Source organism: Callorhinchus milii, unplaced genomic scaffold (genome assembly GCF_018977255.1).
Source record: "Callorhinchus milii isolate IMCB2004 unplaced genomic scaffold, IMCB_Cmil_1.0 Scaffold412, whole genome shotgun sequence".
NCBI classification, from domain to species: domain Eukaryota; kingdom Metazoa; phylum Chordata; class Chondrichthyes; order Chimaeriformes; family Callorhinchidae; genus Callorhinchus; species Callorhinchus milii.
In genome coordinates this window covers 5,975-23,765 of record NW_024705153.1, presented here as the reverse complement: position 1 = coordinate 23,765, position 17,791 = coordinate 5,975, and the positions used below count along the sequence as shown (strand labels likewise).

At 44.4% G+C, this 17,791-nt stretch overlaps 1 protein-coding gene across 1 annotated transcript; it reads right to left on the bottom strand.

The window, feature by feature from the left end:
- Window positions 1–10,553: 10,553 nt before the first annotated feature.
- LOC121852102 (zinc finger protein 85-like) lies at window positions 10,554–17,258 on the bottom strand (the record flags this gene model as incomplete). The annotated part of the gene is made up of 5 exons (XM_042346205.1): window positions 10,554–10,613; window positions 11,207–11,329; window positions 11,746–11,957; window positions 12,078–12,405; window positions 17,148–17,258. Coding segments are annotated over 5 exons (834 nt in total), but the record flags the coding sequence as incomplete, so codon positions are not given.
- Between the last annotated feature and the right edge of the window lie 533 nt (window positions 17,259–17,791).

Sequence of the window (17,791 nt, the reverse complement as noted above, 5' to 3'; positions counted from 1 at the left end):
TCGTGCTCTCTTACGTTCCATTCATTGGCTACCACATTCTGATAAGCTCCTCCCCCCTTCTCCCTCCTTAACTTGTATTTAAGACCTTGCATCTTGGAATCCCTGCCTCACTTGATACAGCAAATTCAGCTGTGACGGTCCCACCTGGGACGGAGACTTGTGTTGCCTCCGAAACGTCGTGATTTTTATTATTTTATTTTTATTAATTTTTATTTCATTTTATACCTACGTGACTTTACCGAAATAACTAAGAGTATGAATCCTTGCAGTCACGAAAGCTTCAAATCTAGAACCCATACACACCTTTGGGGAGCGATTCTTGTAACTTTGGCCTGGGAAAGGGTCCACCTTATCCATAACGTCCCCCCACGTGGTCGACTGGCACGCCGACTTCCGGGCTATGAAGAACAGAAAATGCATTCAAAGGACGAGTAATTAATTAGAGAACGAAGGACATGGAGTTTCACAGAACTAATTTTGAGATCCCAGTAATTACCGCTTACCACACAACAGGACCTGCTATTGAGAAATATTTTCAACACGGCATTTAACCTTTACAAGTCATGTTTTTGTCGGCATTTTGAGACCGTAAATTACCTAAGCTTGAGACCCGAGTTTGAACAAAGATGGCACAAACTCAAATCTAAACCCATCCTCTTTGCCACACTCGATCATTACGTCTTCCCATTACCACCAAGCCATGTCTACGAAAAGTAATTTATCAAGGAGCCTCCTCCTCCTCCGCATATAATCCATGTGATGCAGGCATCTGGAACTTACCCTCATAGTCATCCAAGATCTCAGCCCACGTGATTTGTCCGTCCATGTTGTTGGGAAGTAGATTTTGTTTGAAGTTGGATGGCCTGGGGAGGTTGGAACAACGCTCAGATTTAGCAACCTTTCAGGTAGGTAAAATAGATAAATAATAAAATAAATAATAAAAATATATAAATAATGATAGAAATAAAATAATATATCACGACGTTTTGGAGGCAACACAAGCTTCCTTCATCAGGTGTAAAAAGGCACAGCAAAATAACTGTAGTTAATAACTGTAATTACTGTAGTTATTTTGCTGTGCCTTTTTACACCTGATGAAAGAAGCTTGTGTTGCCTCCAAAACGTCGTGATTTCATATTTTATTTCTATTATAATTTATATTATGTTTATTATTTATGATTTATTTTTACCTACGTCACTTTACCGAAAAAAACCTAAGAGTACGAATCCTTGCAGTCACGAAAGCTTCAAATCTAAAACACTATCGGGACTTTTTTGTTGTTGCTGCTAATGCTACATAATGCACGGGCATAATATGACTTTGAGACCCCCCCCACCTCCTACGCATTCCACAAGTAGTGACTAATCCCATATCTGCATTTTTAATAAATATGCTAAATTCATCTGTTGATATGCAAATTCCTTTTTCAAGGCGCCCTTCCCCCTCTAACCTAGCTTAAAAATACGCTGCCAAGCTTGGTGGTGTTCATTCAGACGCTGTCTTTTCGACAGCCCTGTTCTTCACCGTTGTGAGAATTGTATTTTACTATGTTTATTTTTATTATTTTATTAATTCCCTTCTATGTGACTTTACCGAAAGAACCAAGAAGACTATCGTGACTGTTGCTTTAAAAGCCTACTCACTCGCTTGTTTGCCCACTCATGTGTGCGCCCGATCACTCACTCATCCACCCACACGAACATGTTTATTCCAACTGCCTATTCCATTAAACATAATCACCAGACTTAACAATGATATTTCACCTCTAATCCCGACATGCATGTTCATGTACAGCCCATTTGTATTACTCGACTGCTTGATAAAGGACCCATATGCCTTGTGGGTCATTAGGGTCATATGACCATACTTAATATTTTTTTATTACTGCCAAATGTTATTCATATTCTATGAGATTTAAACGGGTTATGCTCGTTTTAAATTCTGACTCGCCTGGGGTCTCAACAACGACAGTAACAGCAACATTTCAGGGCATGCCAAGTAACCTAACAGTTCTAATTTGATTGCAGAAAATCTACATACAAACATAAAAAATAATGAAGCTTGTGGTCAAAATGTCAAGTAAAAATAAACCACATTCATCGTCAACAGGGTCGCTCACCTCGTTGATGATTCGCTCTCAAAAGGCTTCTTCTTCTGCTGCTGCTGCTGCCTCGTGTGCATCCCTCTCCACTGCGGCTGTGGCTGTGACGTCACAGAGGTGACGTCACTAGCGCGAGGCTCCGCCCCTCCACGAGGCCGGCTGGCGCATCACGTGGTGCAGTGCTGGTTGTGCGCGGGACCGGAAACAGCAGGGGCCTGGGTTCGACTTCAGACTCCGTGGTCTACACAGCGAGGGTGAGTGAATGGGTGAGTGGGTGAATGGGTGAGTGAATGGGTGGGTGGGTGAGAGATTGGGTGAGTGTGTGAGTGATTGAGTGAGTGAATGAGTGAGAGATTGAGTGAATGGGTGAGTGGGTGAGAGATTTAGTGAGTTATTGGGTGAGTGGGTGAGAGATTGGGTGAGTGGATGAGAGTTTGAGTGAGTGGGTGTGAATGAATGTGAGTGGGTGTGAGATTGAGTGCGTTAGAGCTTGAGTGTGGCAGAGTGAGTCAGTGAGTGAGTTAGTGAGAGACAGTGAGTTAGTGAGAGACAGTGAGTTAGTGAGAAAGAGAGAGTGTGCAGTTCGTGTTTTGTCGAGAAAGTGTGGCGAGTGTGTGTACATCGTGTACATAGTGTTTGTAGTCTCTAATTAGTCAAAATTACGCTACAGAAATTAAACATTTGCCCCCTTGCTTTGTGCTGTTTGATGTCGCCATTCCTGCGACGAGGACAGAAGGGAGGCCTGGCCGTTAGGCCTGCCATACACCTCGGCCTCAGGCTTCATATTCATTCTGTTTTATTTTTAAATCCTTTATATTAAGTTCACTTTGCTTGCTTGCTTGCGCGCTTACGACCGTGCAAATCTTTCGGTCGATTTTTTAACCCACTTCCCGTGATCCAATCGAGCTGACATTTTGCACACAGACTCGTTGTGCGTGACATTTTATTTTCGTGAAATTTTTCCCCAAAATGTTACACTTTTTAGGTAAAAAAAAAAGTATATTTAATTACCAATTGCTTAATGGTGGCAGGCAATCATCTGACCCATAGGTGGCAGCCATCTCAAGCCAGAGGACGAGAGGACTCTCGCCGCCCGTTTCAAAGACCAATGTGGGCTGGGTTGTGGCCCATTGAACACGCATATAAAGGATTTATAGTGAAAAACTTATTGTTTACGGGTTAATTTTTGTATAATTTGAATTATGAACTTGTATTTCATTCATTAAATTGCAAGCGTATAAACACCATCTTATTGGTTTATTTACTATTAAATTCATGGTTTTCTTAATCTATGTAGTTATGTTTAAGTGAGTGAGGTGGTAGTACTAAGTGTGAATTTGAGTTACATGTAAATTATTGTGCAATGGATTTGTCTGTGTGCACCTAGCCTGGCACGGGTGATATGGACTTTGTTATTATTAAGTCGTTAAAGAGATTGTTTATTTGTGTGTCTGTTATGTTTGTGTCAGATTACATATCTATGTGTGTAGCTGTCTGTGTTAATTTATGATGGGTGGTGGTGATGATGGGTTATGATGAAAATCTGTGGTGATGAGGGGTGGTGATGATGGGTGCTGATGGTGATGGGTGTTGGTGATGATGGGTGTTGGTGTTGATAGGTGGTTGATGATAATGGGTGTTTATAATGGTGATGGATAGTGATTTTGATGGTTGGTGATGATGATGATGGCTGGAGAGTTAAAGTATTGAGTACTTCTGTTAACTCTTGAAGTCCTGGAATATGCATGTTTGTGTCTCTGTTAGATCAATCAATGAGGTACAAGTTATTATTTGCGTGATTTCCAGCGCTCCAAGCTAGTGTGATGTTGTGAATGCTCTTTAATGTGTTCGGAAAAAAAGTCTTCCATTAAAGTTATAGAAGTGTTCACTTATTTCAGGATGACAATTTTATATTTCGATAGATGTGATGCTTCGTCTGGTGGTTGTATCATCGATACTGTTAAATGTGTGGTGTTTATGGTAGAAGGTGCCATGTGTTGTGATCGTCTCACAGCTACTTGCGTGTTGAAGTTCATTCTAGACTTCGTCACGTTAAAGTGGTGCCTTGTAGTCATATCGGATTACTTGTTGATGTGGTGTGAAGCGCAGTGGTTGTGAGGTGGTCCAATTCCTGAATTTACTCTCGTGGCTAAGTGGTCTTGTTGAGCTAAAGTTGGAGAATAACTGTGATCATAACTTTATTTTAATTGTTTAATAAAAACTACTGCAGATTATAGATTTCAGGATGTACGTGGATTTCAGGTTCGTTGTTCCTGTGTTTGATGCCTTTGACTTCAATCGATAAGGATGTCAATGGGGAACGATGAATCCACATTTGCGTGTTTGATTTTGAGAAGATTTTAAACTATTATATTCCTGAAAATAAAATAATTTGTCTCGTTCCTTAACTGTTTGACCAAACGAATATTAATAAAGATTTCGATACGAGTATTAATGTGAGTTTTCTTGCAGATTAATAAAAACCTGATTTGTTTTTAAAGATGACTGATCGTACGTTATTGCTACCATATCCATACAGTGGTGTACATAGACATACAATGCAGTGTACATACACACGCGAGTGTGAATGCACAGCAATATTAACGTTAATAATTGTTTTGCAGATGAAGAAACATCGGATTTTTAAAGATATCTGAGCGTTCGTTAACTGTACAATGCTTACAACAAACACCTGTACACACACACACACGAGTCAAAGACAAGTGTACATACACAGCAGTGTAAATACACACACGCTTACAAGCTATACCATTTCGATTATCATTAAAAGTGTATGGCAGCAATTGTAATAATTTGCGTGGATTAAATTAAACAAATCACCTTGATTGTTCTGACGCGCTCATATCAACACAAGTACTTCAATATATTTATAAAACAAAGTCAGCACGGTATAAACTTGCACCTCAAAGTCCAAATCACAATTTTAATTCTTCAGTCTGCATTTCCCTGGTAACGCCTTTGAACTGGCAGCATTTTGCAGCACATTGCAGGGTGAATATTAGCAAATGAATGCGAATTATGCGGTGACATGAATATACGTATTCAGGGTTAAGCTCAATGGCAAGATTAGCGAAGCTCTGTTGCTAGATATGCAGATTGTAAATTCCAAAAACAATTTAATTTTAAGATCATGAAATACAACGTCGAGAACTGCATATGTCATCAATGCAACATCATTCCAAACGACCCCACCCACCATTTGTGTGCTGCTGTCATTGACCCAAGTCGAATGACGCCTGTGACTTATTGCTTGCCACACCTTACGCCACGCTCCCACGCCCCTTCATTCGTTTTTTGTTTCTCAGAAGGAGACACTCCCTATTTTTTGCCATTCCCCTGCCACGAGTAAAGTTTTGCAAAAACAACCCCCTTCCTTCATTGACGGTGTCGACGGTAACGCTGTGGTGGATGTGAGAAATGTCCCGGAGGGAGGCTCGTAGCCACCACAGCGGCCCACGAGGTCTTTGGACGGGTGCGAGGGCTGGGAACCCCTCAATAGTCAAAATTTAAACACGTGCAAAATATTGAACACAAACACACTGGGGTATATACACAGCGAAGGTCGTATGTTACAGACTAAAAGGTGACGATTGTTTTTGTTGCGTTACTTTATAATAAACCACGCTTACAAGCTAAACCATTCAGATTATTATTCAAAGTTTATGATGTAAATTATAATAGAACACACTTGTTTGCTAGAAGCACCATGTTCAACACGAGTGTCCTTAATATGTTTATTAAACAGGTTCAGAACAGTATAAACTTGCACCTCTTAGTCCAAATCAAACTCGACATCTTCATTTCTATACTTCGAACTGTATGTCAATCTTCTAAACGTGCAGCAGTTTACAGGACATAGCCGGGTGAATATTGGCAAATTCAAAGGAAGCACGGAATTATGCATACACTTATGCAGTGAGATGTACATACGTATTAAGGTTTAATTATAATGGCCAGATTAGCTAAGCTATGTTGCTAGATATGGCCATTGTGCTTAAGCCTAAGTAGGAATATGCTGAATCATTGTTCGCTTCCATTTGAATAGGGATGGGCATCTCCTTGAATAATGATGTGCATGTTGTTAGTCTGTACATTTACAATGGCCTGTAAGCTGTGATCAATGTATCGGATTTATCTGTGAAATACCGTCTAAGATATTGCAATGCTGATGGAGATAATCAGTAAGTGCATTGAATGTGGAGAGGTTACCAGCTCCTCGCACCTGTCCAGAGACCTCGTGGGCGGCTGTGGTGGCTACGAGCCTCCCAGGACATTGCTCACATCCACCGCAGCGTTTCCGTCCGGCATCGCCGATGCGGTAGGGGGTTGTTTAGACAGAACTTTACTCGTTTCTTAGAAGGAGGCAATCCCTGTTGTTTGACATTCCCCTGCCACGAGTCAAGTTTATACTATTCCCCTGCCCATATCAACACGAGTGTTCTGAAATATACGTATGAAACAAGGACAGCACGGTATAAACTTGCACCTCAAAGGTCCAAACCACAAGTTTAATACTTCAGACCGCATTTCCCTGGTAACGGCTTTGAACTGGCAGCAGTTTGCAGCACATTGCAGGGTGAATTTTAGCAAATTATTTTAATAAACACAATAGACAGGAAGGACAAGTTTCAAAGGGCTCGCATAATGCACACGCTTAATGTACATTGCCTCAGTAATTCCCCCCCCCCCAAATCTGGCTGTCGACTGACTGAAGCTAGATTTAATTACAAGCGAAACGTCGTACTCACATTGTAAATGTTGTGGCTTGGCTCTCCAACACACCGGTGTGCTGTACTAGTGACGAATTTGCAAGTTCTGTTTACGTGACAATCCTTACTAGTTGGCCATGTCGGGTGGTGGCGGGTTTCAACGACACATTTGTATATTTAAGCGATCTAACCCAAAAAACATTTAATATGGACATTATAATAAACCACGCTTACAAGCTAAACCATTCAGATGATCATTCAAAGTTCATGGCAGAATTTTTAATATAAAACACTCGTTTTCTAGAAGCACCCCGCTCAACACGATTGTCATTAAATATATTTATAAAACAAAGTCAGTAAAGTATAAACTTGCACATTTTATTCCAAATCAAGCTCGAGATCACCAATTTTGATATTTCAGGCTGTATGTCGCTTTATAATCCTCTAAACTTGCAGCAGTTTAGAGGACATTGGGGGTGAATATTTGCAAATTAACACGAAGCACGGAATTATGCATGGAGATGCACATCCTTATTCAAACGGAAGTGTACAATTATGCGTGAGATGTACATACGTATTATGTTGCTGGATATGCGGATTGTTAACCTTATCTTTGACAATCACATTTGCACATCACTATTCGAATATTACTTTAATCCTAAGCTGTATGTCTATCTATACCATCCACTTCTATCGGTATCTTACACCCATTATATGTACTGTATGCGTACAGTATACGTACTGTATATCACCATTGTACAGCTTACTACTTTACATGTGTTCTATGCTCAATAGAATTGCAAGTAGTCATATTCTGGGTACATGGGCATGGTTATAGACTAAACAGTATTAGAGTTAGAGAATTACAATGACAGTAACTAATTACAGTGCGTCATCCCTTTACAATGCACAGTGCTAAAACGCCTCTAATTGCATATATCACAAACGAACAATTCAAAGCCAAGCTTAAAGTCTAAAACAAGTCTAGAACAAATCTAGAACATTTATATAACGATCAAAAACAACCTTTGGGTCCTTGACCTGTAAAATGCAACAGCGTGTGTTACACGCAGCAATCCTTCCGAGACGCCATTAACCACGTGGCTGGTCTACACGTGCGGTTCTTCATTAACCCTGCCGGCCACCTACAGGCCCGACTCAGACATTACATGCTGCTGTACACACATGCATTGATGCATTGCACAGCACATCAGGACTTTCACAGAACCACACTTTACTCCCTTGCTGTACAAGGACACCCTTAAAAGAGTGATCCATTCCTAATGTGCCACACACGCCTCAGGCGGACAGAGCATGGGTCGGGGCACGAGTGGGTGAGTGGGTGGGTGGGTGAGTTGGTGAGTGGGTGAATGGGTGAGTTGGTGAGTGAGTGGCTGAGAGGGTGAGTGAGTGGGTGAGTGAGTGGGTGAGTTGGTGAGTGGGTGAGTGAGTGAATGGGTGAGTGGGTGAGTGAATGGGTGAGTTGGTGAGTGGGTGAGTGGTGAGTTGGTGAGTGGGTGAGTTGGTGAGTGGTTAGGGGCACGAGACGGCAAGTGGCTGAGTTGCTGAGTGGCTAGTGGCTGAGTGGCTGATTGGCTGAGTTGCTGATTGGCTGAGTGGCTGATTGGCTGAGTGGCTGAGTGGTTGAGTTGCTGAGTGGCTGAGTGGCTGATTGGCTGAGTGTCACCGCGGGAAGCCGCCATCTTGTCTCCACGGGAAGCCGCCATCTTGTCTCCATGGGAAGCCACCATCTTGGCTATGCGGGAAGCCGCCATCTTGTCTCCGTGGGAAGCCACCATCTTGGCTATGCGGGTAGCCGCCATCTTGTCTCCATGGGAAGCCACCATCTTGTCTCCACGGGAAGCCGCCATCTTGTCTCCGTGGGAAGCCACCATCTTGGCTATGCGGGAAGCCGCCATCTTGTCTCCGTGGGAAGCCGCCATCTTGTCTCCATGGGAAGCCACCATCTTGGCTATACGGGAAGACGCTATTGTGTCGCCACCGCGTCAAACACCGTCGGCGGAGTACGGGGAGTCGGGGACCCGCAGCCATACGGGGCGCAGTAGAGGATATACTGGCCGCCGACATTATTTCCCCGTCCAACAGTCCGTGGGTTGCTCCAGTGGTCCTTGTGAAGAAAAAGGATGGGAAATTGCGGTTTTGTGTCGATTTTCGCAGGTTGAATAAAGTGTCCGTTGCGGATGCGTACCCCCTGCCGTGTATGGATGACTCCCTCGATGCCTTGTCTGGGGCGAAGTTTTTATCTACTCTCGATCTTTCATCGGGATTTTGGCAACTTTCCCTGGACGAGTCCTCGAGGGAAAAGATGTCTTTCCGTACGCCGCAGGGCTTGTTTCAATTTGTCTCCCAATGGGCTTGAACGCCGCCCCGGCGACGTTCCAGCGATTGATGGAACTCGTGTTGACCGGTCTGCAGTGGGACACGTGTCTGATATATTTGGACGATGTTATCGTCTTCAGCCGCACGTTTGAGGAACATCTGCGGAGATTGGACGCGGTGTTTGCGAGGATGCATTCCGCTAAATTGAAGTTTAAGCCTAAAAAGTGTCACCTGTTGCAGCGATCCGTGCGCTATTTGGGCCACATAGTCAGCTCGGACGGGGTGGCCACGGACCCGGAGAAGACGGCGTGCGTCCGGAACTGGCCGACTCCAGCCTCAGTGGGGACGTGCGTCGGTTCGTCGGGTTCGCTTATTACCGCAGGTTCGTGCCGGACTTTGCCACGATCGCGAGGCCTTTACACCTCCTTACGGCGAAGGGCCGGAGGCTCAGTTGGGGACCGGCGGAGGAGGCGGCATTTCAGAGCTACGCGATCGGTTGGCATCAGCACCGACGCTGGACTATCCGGATTTTACTCGGCCATTTATCCCCGATACCGACGCGAGTGACACGGGGATTGGGGCTGTCCTGTCCCAATCTAGGGACGGCGTCGAACGCGTAGTGGCTTACGGAAGCCGCGTGCTGTCTCCGGCGGAGACCCGCTGCTGCGTTACTCGTCGGGAACTCTTGGCCATAGTACATTTTCTTCGCCAATACCGGCCGTATCAGGCTACACAGGGGATCTTTGTCTTTGTGTTAGGTGCTAGCTAACAGCACTTGCCCCAACATTCTGTTCAGGCTACACGGGGGATCTTTGTCTGTGTTGGGAGCAAGTTTGAGTGGCCGCGTAGTCGTGGGAGTTGACCGGGCACCTGCTGCTGACAGTCGTTAACTACGGTTAGACAGACGCTGATAGAGACACACACAGACTGACAAGACAGGCGGACAGACACAGACGAGAGCAACACAGAGACAGGTACAGAGACGACGTGGACAGAGAGACACAGGCAGAGAGACACACACAGAGGCGAACAGAGACACAGACGGACAGAGACAGAGATATGTTGAATCGAACACGTTCAACTAGCTCCATTGTCAAAGATTCATCAATCTTTGCCCATCCCCGCAAGTCGTTCTTGTTTCTATTTGTGTGTGGTGTGTACGTGTAAGCAATGTGGGATATCGATGTACACAGAAATGAACAAGATCAGCAGACAAGACGTCTTTCATTTATTCGGTCTCTCCACGAAACAAAGGAACGTTTTACACAAAATATAAATCCCACGGCCTTCTGCGAGTCCATCATTAATGAGAATGCATCTCCTCTACGTGAAACGTTTAAGCGGTACGCCTTGTAACTGATGGATGATCCGAGCATGCTCCCTATTGCATGCTCCCTACTCGAGGCAGATACTTCCTTGAAACACAAAAGTACCCTTTGACCTGTATCACAAGAATAACGGGTCTCACCTGAGTAATCTCTACAGGCTACTTACAAACACAAATACACACTTTGTCCCAACATCACTTATTCGATGTTTGACCCTCAGACAAAATGTTCAATGTACGCGCACAATCAGACAAGTATTCATTCTAAACTACTGACAGGCATATTGACATTGAACTACTGCAGTGAAACTTACTGCATCGGTAAAGTCACGGAGAAAGAAATTAAATAACAGAATACGACGTTTCGATTGGAATACAAGCAACCATCATCAGGTGCAACAAGTGAATGAGAAAACAAACATAGTGAACTTAGAAATATAATGCAACACAACACAGAGTCAGCCAACACAAGTCAACACCCTACCTGGTTGATTACGTTCTTACAAAATTGAACAATTTAGTTTAGATAACATCGTATTAACAAGGAGCTATTTAAAGAATGCACCCTCTACTGAACAGCGGATGTGAAACATAAAATTGTGTCATTCAAAACGAGTAGGTTTGGCGTCTGGGTCAAAATGTAGCAAATTCTAAACATTACCTACAAACTCCACAACTGAGATGCCACATCAACCATCGCCCCCTACTGACAGGCTCTTGTCCACACGCAGGCCGGTGCAGGGCCACCACCTTGTGCCACACAAGGGCAGCTGCCACTTGGGGTGCTCCTCGAGTGTTTGAGACGAGATACGATACAAAACTCCGAGTTGCTGAGCGGATTAAGTAAGCACCATGTAAAAGCAATTATAACAGAGTGAATGCTTGGGAGCTTATTGGCTCTCGCTCCTGGTTAGAGATCTACCCAACACACAGGTCCACAAAGACTGGCCGCTCTTACCCTGCAGGTTGCACCTAGGAACTGAGTGTTCAACTTCACATTCTTGTCATTAAAGGCCTGTGACAAAGGTGCATCTATTGGAGCGACATCGTCTCAAGCTTACACATCTACCGGGTCTCCATTTGACTTCGTGTTGTCTCAGAGGAAGTCCACCCACACCTCCACTTCCACAAACTGCTGGGAGTTCCCTCGCTCTGCCTCACAGTCAGAATTCTCCTCCTGCTTCACGTTGCCTCCATCGATGTGAAGGTCACATTTTGGACTTGAATCTTCATCTTCACATTTTACCTTCACTTCTTCACATTTCACCATCACTTCTTCACATTCCACCTTCACCTCTTCACATTTCACCTCGATACCTTTAAAAGTGTCCAAGCTGGGATTTTCTTCCGGTTCTTGTTTCACGAGGAATGGGCTCATTGCAGAACTTTGACTTTCACAAGCTGTCTTCAGACTCCAGTCCTTGTGGATCTTCTGACGCTTGTGTGTTCTCTGGTGTACTTGAAGACGTGTTGACCGTGTAAATGCCTTCCCACACAGAGTGCACTTGAAGAGTTTCTCTCCCGTGTGTGTTCTCTGGTGTTTTTTAAGATGTGATGACCGTGTAAATGCTATCCTGCACGGAGTGCACTTGAAGAGTTTCTCTCCCATGTGTATTCTCTGGTGTGCTTGAAGATTTGATGACTGTGTAAATGCCTTCCCACACACAGTGCACTTGAAGGGTTTCTCTCCTGTGTGTGTTCTCTGGTGTTTTATAAGAGAAGATGACTGTGAAAATGCCTTCCCACACACAGTGCACTTGAAGGGTTTCTCTCCCGTGTGTGTTCTCTGGTGTATTTTAAGATAAGATGACCGTGAAAACGCCTTCCCACACACACTGCACTTGAAGGGTTTCTCTGTTGTGTGTGTTCTCTGGTGTTTTTTAAGATCTGATGACTGTGCAAATGCCTCGTCACACACAGTGCACTTGAAGGGTTTCTCTCCTGTGTGTGTTCTCTGGTGTGCTTGAAGATTTGGTGACTGTGCAAATGCCTTCCCACACACACTGCACTTGAAGGGTTTCTCTCCCGTGTGTGTTCTCTGGTGTATTACGAGATGATGTAAAAGAGAAAACGTCTTCCCGCACAGAGTACACTTGAAAGGTTTCTCTCCTGTGTGTGTTCTCTGGTGTCTTTTAAGATTATTTGACTGTGAAAATGCCACCCCACACACACTGCACTTGAAGGGTTTCTCTCCCGTGTGTGTTCTCTGGTGTTTTACGAGATGATGTAAAAAGAAAAAGCCTTCCTGCACAGAGTACACTTGAAAGGTTTCTCTCCTGTGTGTGTTCTCTGGTGTCTTTTAAGATTATTTGACTGTGAAAATGCCACCCCACACACACTGCACTTGAAGGGTTTCTCTCCCGTGTGTGTTCTCTGGTGTTTTACGAGATGATGTAAAAAAGAAAAAGCCTTCCTGCACAGAGTACACTTGAAAGGTTTCTCTCCTGTGTGTGTTCTCTGGTGTCTTTTAAGAGTAGATGACTGTGAAAATGCCTTCACACACACACTGCACTTGAAGGGTTTCTCTCCTGTGTGTGTTCTCTGGTGCTGTGTCAAATTTCCAGTCCGCTCCGTGCTGTATCCACACTGGTCGCATTGTTGCCTTGCCGTACCGAGCTGTGCTGACTGCCTTTGCTCCATCAGACCAAGCGTAAGCTGTAGACAGAAAAAAAGTAATATCCACACCACCTACACGTCAGTATCGAGGCACAGATGAATGCAAAAACACAGCCACGCGTGACTTAACACGTCTATACTTATTCATATATTCATGATGTCGTGAAAAAGTTTCCCAAATTCATCACACAGGCTGTTATTGCACACAATGAGAGGGCAAATGGTCATAAATATGCCTGGAAGCCCTCGTATCTCCATGGTGAGATGTCAACTACCTCGCCTGGTATACAGGAAGTCGTGGGTTCGATCCTGACCCTGACGCCTGCTGCTGCTGTATATTTGGAGTTTGCGTGTCTCTCTCTCCGTGGTCGCGTGGATTTTCCTCCGAATCTCCCGGGTTTCCCCTCCACATTTAGAGTCAACATCAGCACGCGTGCAGCGTCTTTGACCGATACACATTTCCACACGTAGTCTTGGTTCTTTCGGTAAAGTTGCGTAGATAGGAAATAACAGTAATAGATAATAGAATTAAATTAATAAAGACCACTTGTGTTGCGATCGAAACGTCGTGGTTTTTATATATTTACAATTTTGTTTATTTTGATTAATTTTATTAACCGTTATTTTTATTTAATTTTCTATCCACGTGACTTTGCCGAAAGAACCAAGAATATTAATTGCTGCAGTTACGAAAGTTTTAAGTCAAAACACTGACACACGCGTTGACAAAACCCACCTTGTGTCGTGGGCATGTCGCCCACAACACAAGGTGTATCGCAGCTCAAGCGGGCTTGGCCTGGTAAAAAAAAGAAAAAAAACTGCGTTAATATTTACAATAAACCAAAGTTACAAAGTAGTGAAGACAAATTAAACATAAGCGAGAGAATTAAAGCAAACGCAACCAGGCGAGGGCAGGAGGCAAGGCCCCGCGTGTCTAGGCCCCGCGTTGTAAAGTTCCAACTTGGACATCGATTCACAAGCTGCTGCTGCTCTATTGACATCCCTACGAGAGAGAGCGCGAGGCTCTAGCTGGGTAAACAACAACAACCACAACAACAACAACAACCACAACAACCACCACGACGATGAGAATTTCTCACCTCGGATTTCACTGCACGCGCGGAGCGACAGCTTCCTGTTACCTCGTGACGTCACGCGGTAGCAGGTGACATGACGTCACTTCCTGGGTACGAGACACGCCCCTCCCACAACGAGCGGCTCTGTAACTAAATGAGAATATGAATAAATTATGTTAATGAGACCGTCGCAATAAACTCGTGACGTCTTTAACGAACTCTTTATGTTAATGAGCCGCCAGTCACTGGGCGTGGCTTTGCCCAAATAAGGATTGGCAACTGGAACGATCTCTGCAGTGACCGAGGCGGAGGTGACGTCACGTTCAAGAGCGCGGTGGACGGGGGGGAGGGGGGTGACATCCTTGGTGACATGACGTCACTAGCGAGGTACACCTCCCTTGGCGTTTCACGCGGATGACGTAATGCTGAGTGGTGACGTCACAGAGCGGGGTTGGAGTCTAAGTTGATTTAGATCCATTTTCCATTGCTCCATCTCTTGAACAGAGACCCCTTGGGTGTGTGTACACTGTGTGTGTGTGTGTACACTGTGTGTGTGTGTACACTGTGTGTGTGCACACTGTGTGTGTGTGTACACTGTGTGTGTGTGTACACTGTGTGTGTGTACACAGTGTGTGTGTACACTGTGTGTGTGTGTGTACACTGTGTGTGTGTACACTGTGTGTGTGTACACTGTGTGTGTACACTGTGTGTGTGCACACTGTGTGTGTACACTGTGTGTGTGTGTACACAGTGTGTGTGTACAGTGTGTGTACACTGTGTGTGTACACTGTGTGTGTGTATATACACTGTCTGTGTGTACACTGTGTGTGTGTGTGCACTGTGTGTGTACACTGTGTATACACAGTGTGTGTGTGTACACAGTGAGTGTACACTGTGTATACACAGTGTGTGTATACACAGTGCGTGTACATTGTGTGTGTGTGTACACTGTGTGTGTGTACACTGTGCGTGTGTGTACACTGTGTGTATGTGTACACTGTGTGTGTGTACACTGTGTGTGTACACTGTGTGTGTACTCTGTGTGTACTCTGTGTGTACATTGTGTACGTACAGTGTGTGTTACATGTACGCACACAATCAGACAAGTATTCATTCTAAATTATTGACAGGCATATGCACAAAATTTAATAACTGCAGTGAAATATACTGCATCAGATAACATCTTATTCTCTGGTTCTTTCAGTAAAGTCACGTAGAACGAAATTTAATAGAATACGACGTTTCGATTGGAACACAAGCAACCATCGTCAGGTACAACAATTGAATGAGAAAACAAACATAGTGAACTTAGAAATATAATGCAACACAACACAAGAGTCAGCCAACACAACAGTCAACACCCTACCTGGTTGATTACGTTCTTCCAAAATTGAACAATATAGTTTAGATAACATCTTATTAACAAGGAGCTATTTAAAGAATGCACCCTCTACTGAACAGTGGATGTGAAACACACAATTGTGCAATTCAAAACGAGTAGGCCTTTGCAAGTTGGCGTCTGGGTCAAAAATGTAGCTAATTCTAAACATTACCGACTAACGACACAGCTGAGATAACAGATCAATCATCGCCCACTACTGACAGGCTCTTGACAACACGCAGGCCGGTGCAGGGCAACCACCTTCTGCCACACAGGGGCAGCTGCTACTTGGGGATGCTCTTCGAGTGTTTCAGACAAGCACCATGCAACAGCAATTATGATGAGAACATCGTGAATGATTGGGGGCTTATTGGCTCTCGCTCCTGGTGAGAGATTGACTCAACCCACAGGTCCACTAAGACTGGCCACTCGTCTTGCTTCTTTCGGTAAAGTCGTCACGTAGAAGGGAAGTAATAAAATAATAAAAATAAAACAATTCTCACGACGTTTCGGCCACAACGCAAGCAGCCGTCCTCAGGTAAAAACCAGGTCTGTCGAGGTGACAGCGTCTGAATGAAACAGCACACGAGCTTGGAGCATATATATAAGCTGGGTGCCTTGACAAAGGAATTTGCAAATCAAGAGGCATTTAGCATATTTATGAGAAATGCAGGTATGTGATTAGTACTACTTATGCCCGTGCATTATGCAGAATTAGCAGCATCAAAGGAAGGGGATAGGGGTAGCATTAACAAAGGGAAGGAGTGTTAATAGTATGTAGCTGCAGTAACTGGCCACTCGCTCTTACCCTGCAGGTTGAACCTAGGAACTGAGTGTTCAACTTCACGTTATTGTCATTAAAGGCCTGTGACAAAGGTGCATCTATTGCAGCGACATCGTCTCAGGCTGACACATCTACCGGGTCTCCATTTGACTTTGTGTTGTCTAGGAAGTCCACCCACACCTCCACAAACTGCTGGGAGTTTCGATTTAAAGCTTTCGTGACTGCAGGGATTAATCTTCTTGGTTCTTTCACCTAAGGACGGCTGCTTGCGTTGTGGCCGAAACGTCGTGAGAATTATTTGATCATGTTTTATTTGTATTATTGTATTACTTCCCTTCTACGTGACTTTACCGAAAGAACCAAGAAGATGCTTGGAGTTGCCTTACTCTGCCTCACAGTCAGAATTCTCCTCCTGCTTCACGTTGCCTCCATCGATGTGAAGGTCCATTCTGGAGTTGAATCTTCATCTTCACATTTTACCTTCACTTCTTCGCTCTTCACCATCACCTCTTCACATTTCACCTTCACCTCTTCATATTTCACCTCGTTACCTTTAAAAGTGTCCAAGCTGGGATTTTCTTCCGGTTCTTGTTTGATGAGGGATGGGCTCATTGCAGCACTTTGACTTTCACAAGCTGATTTCAGACTCCACTCCTTGTGGATATTTGTTCTCTGGTGTCTATGAAGATTTGTGACTGTGCAAACGCCTTCCCGCACGGAGTGCACCTGAAGGGGTTCTCTCCCGTGTGTGTTCTCTGGTGTACTACAAGATTATGTGACTGTGAAAACGCCTTGTCACACACTGTGCACTTGAAGGGTTTCTCTCCCGTGTGTGTTCTCTGGTGTTTTACAAGATCAGATGAATGTGCAAACGCCTTCCCACACACACTGCACTTGAACGGTTTCTCTCCCGTGTGTGTTCTCTGGTGTGTTATAAGAGTAGATGACTGTGAAAATGCCCTCCCACACACACTGCACTTGAAGGGTTTCTCTCCTGTGTGTGTTCTCTGGTGTGCTACAAGAGTAGATGACTCTGCAAACGCCTTCCCACACACACTGCACTTGAAGGGTTTCTCTCCTGTGTGAGTTCTCTGGTGTGTTACAAGAGTAGATGACGTGCAAACGCCTTCCCACACACACTGCACTTGAAGGGTTTCTCTCCTGTGTGAGTTCTCTGGTGCTGTGTAAAATGTCCAGTACAATCCGTGCTGTATGCACACCGGTCGCATTGATGCCTTTTTGCACCGAGCTGCGCCGAGTGCCTTTGCTCCATCAGACCAATTATGCACAGGAAGCAACAGCTGCAGACAGAAAAAAAGAATATCCACATCATCTACACGTCAGTATCGAGGCACAGCGGAATACATATATACACAGTCACACGTGACTTACACGTCTATACTTATTCATATGTTTATGATGTAGTGAAACAGTT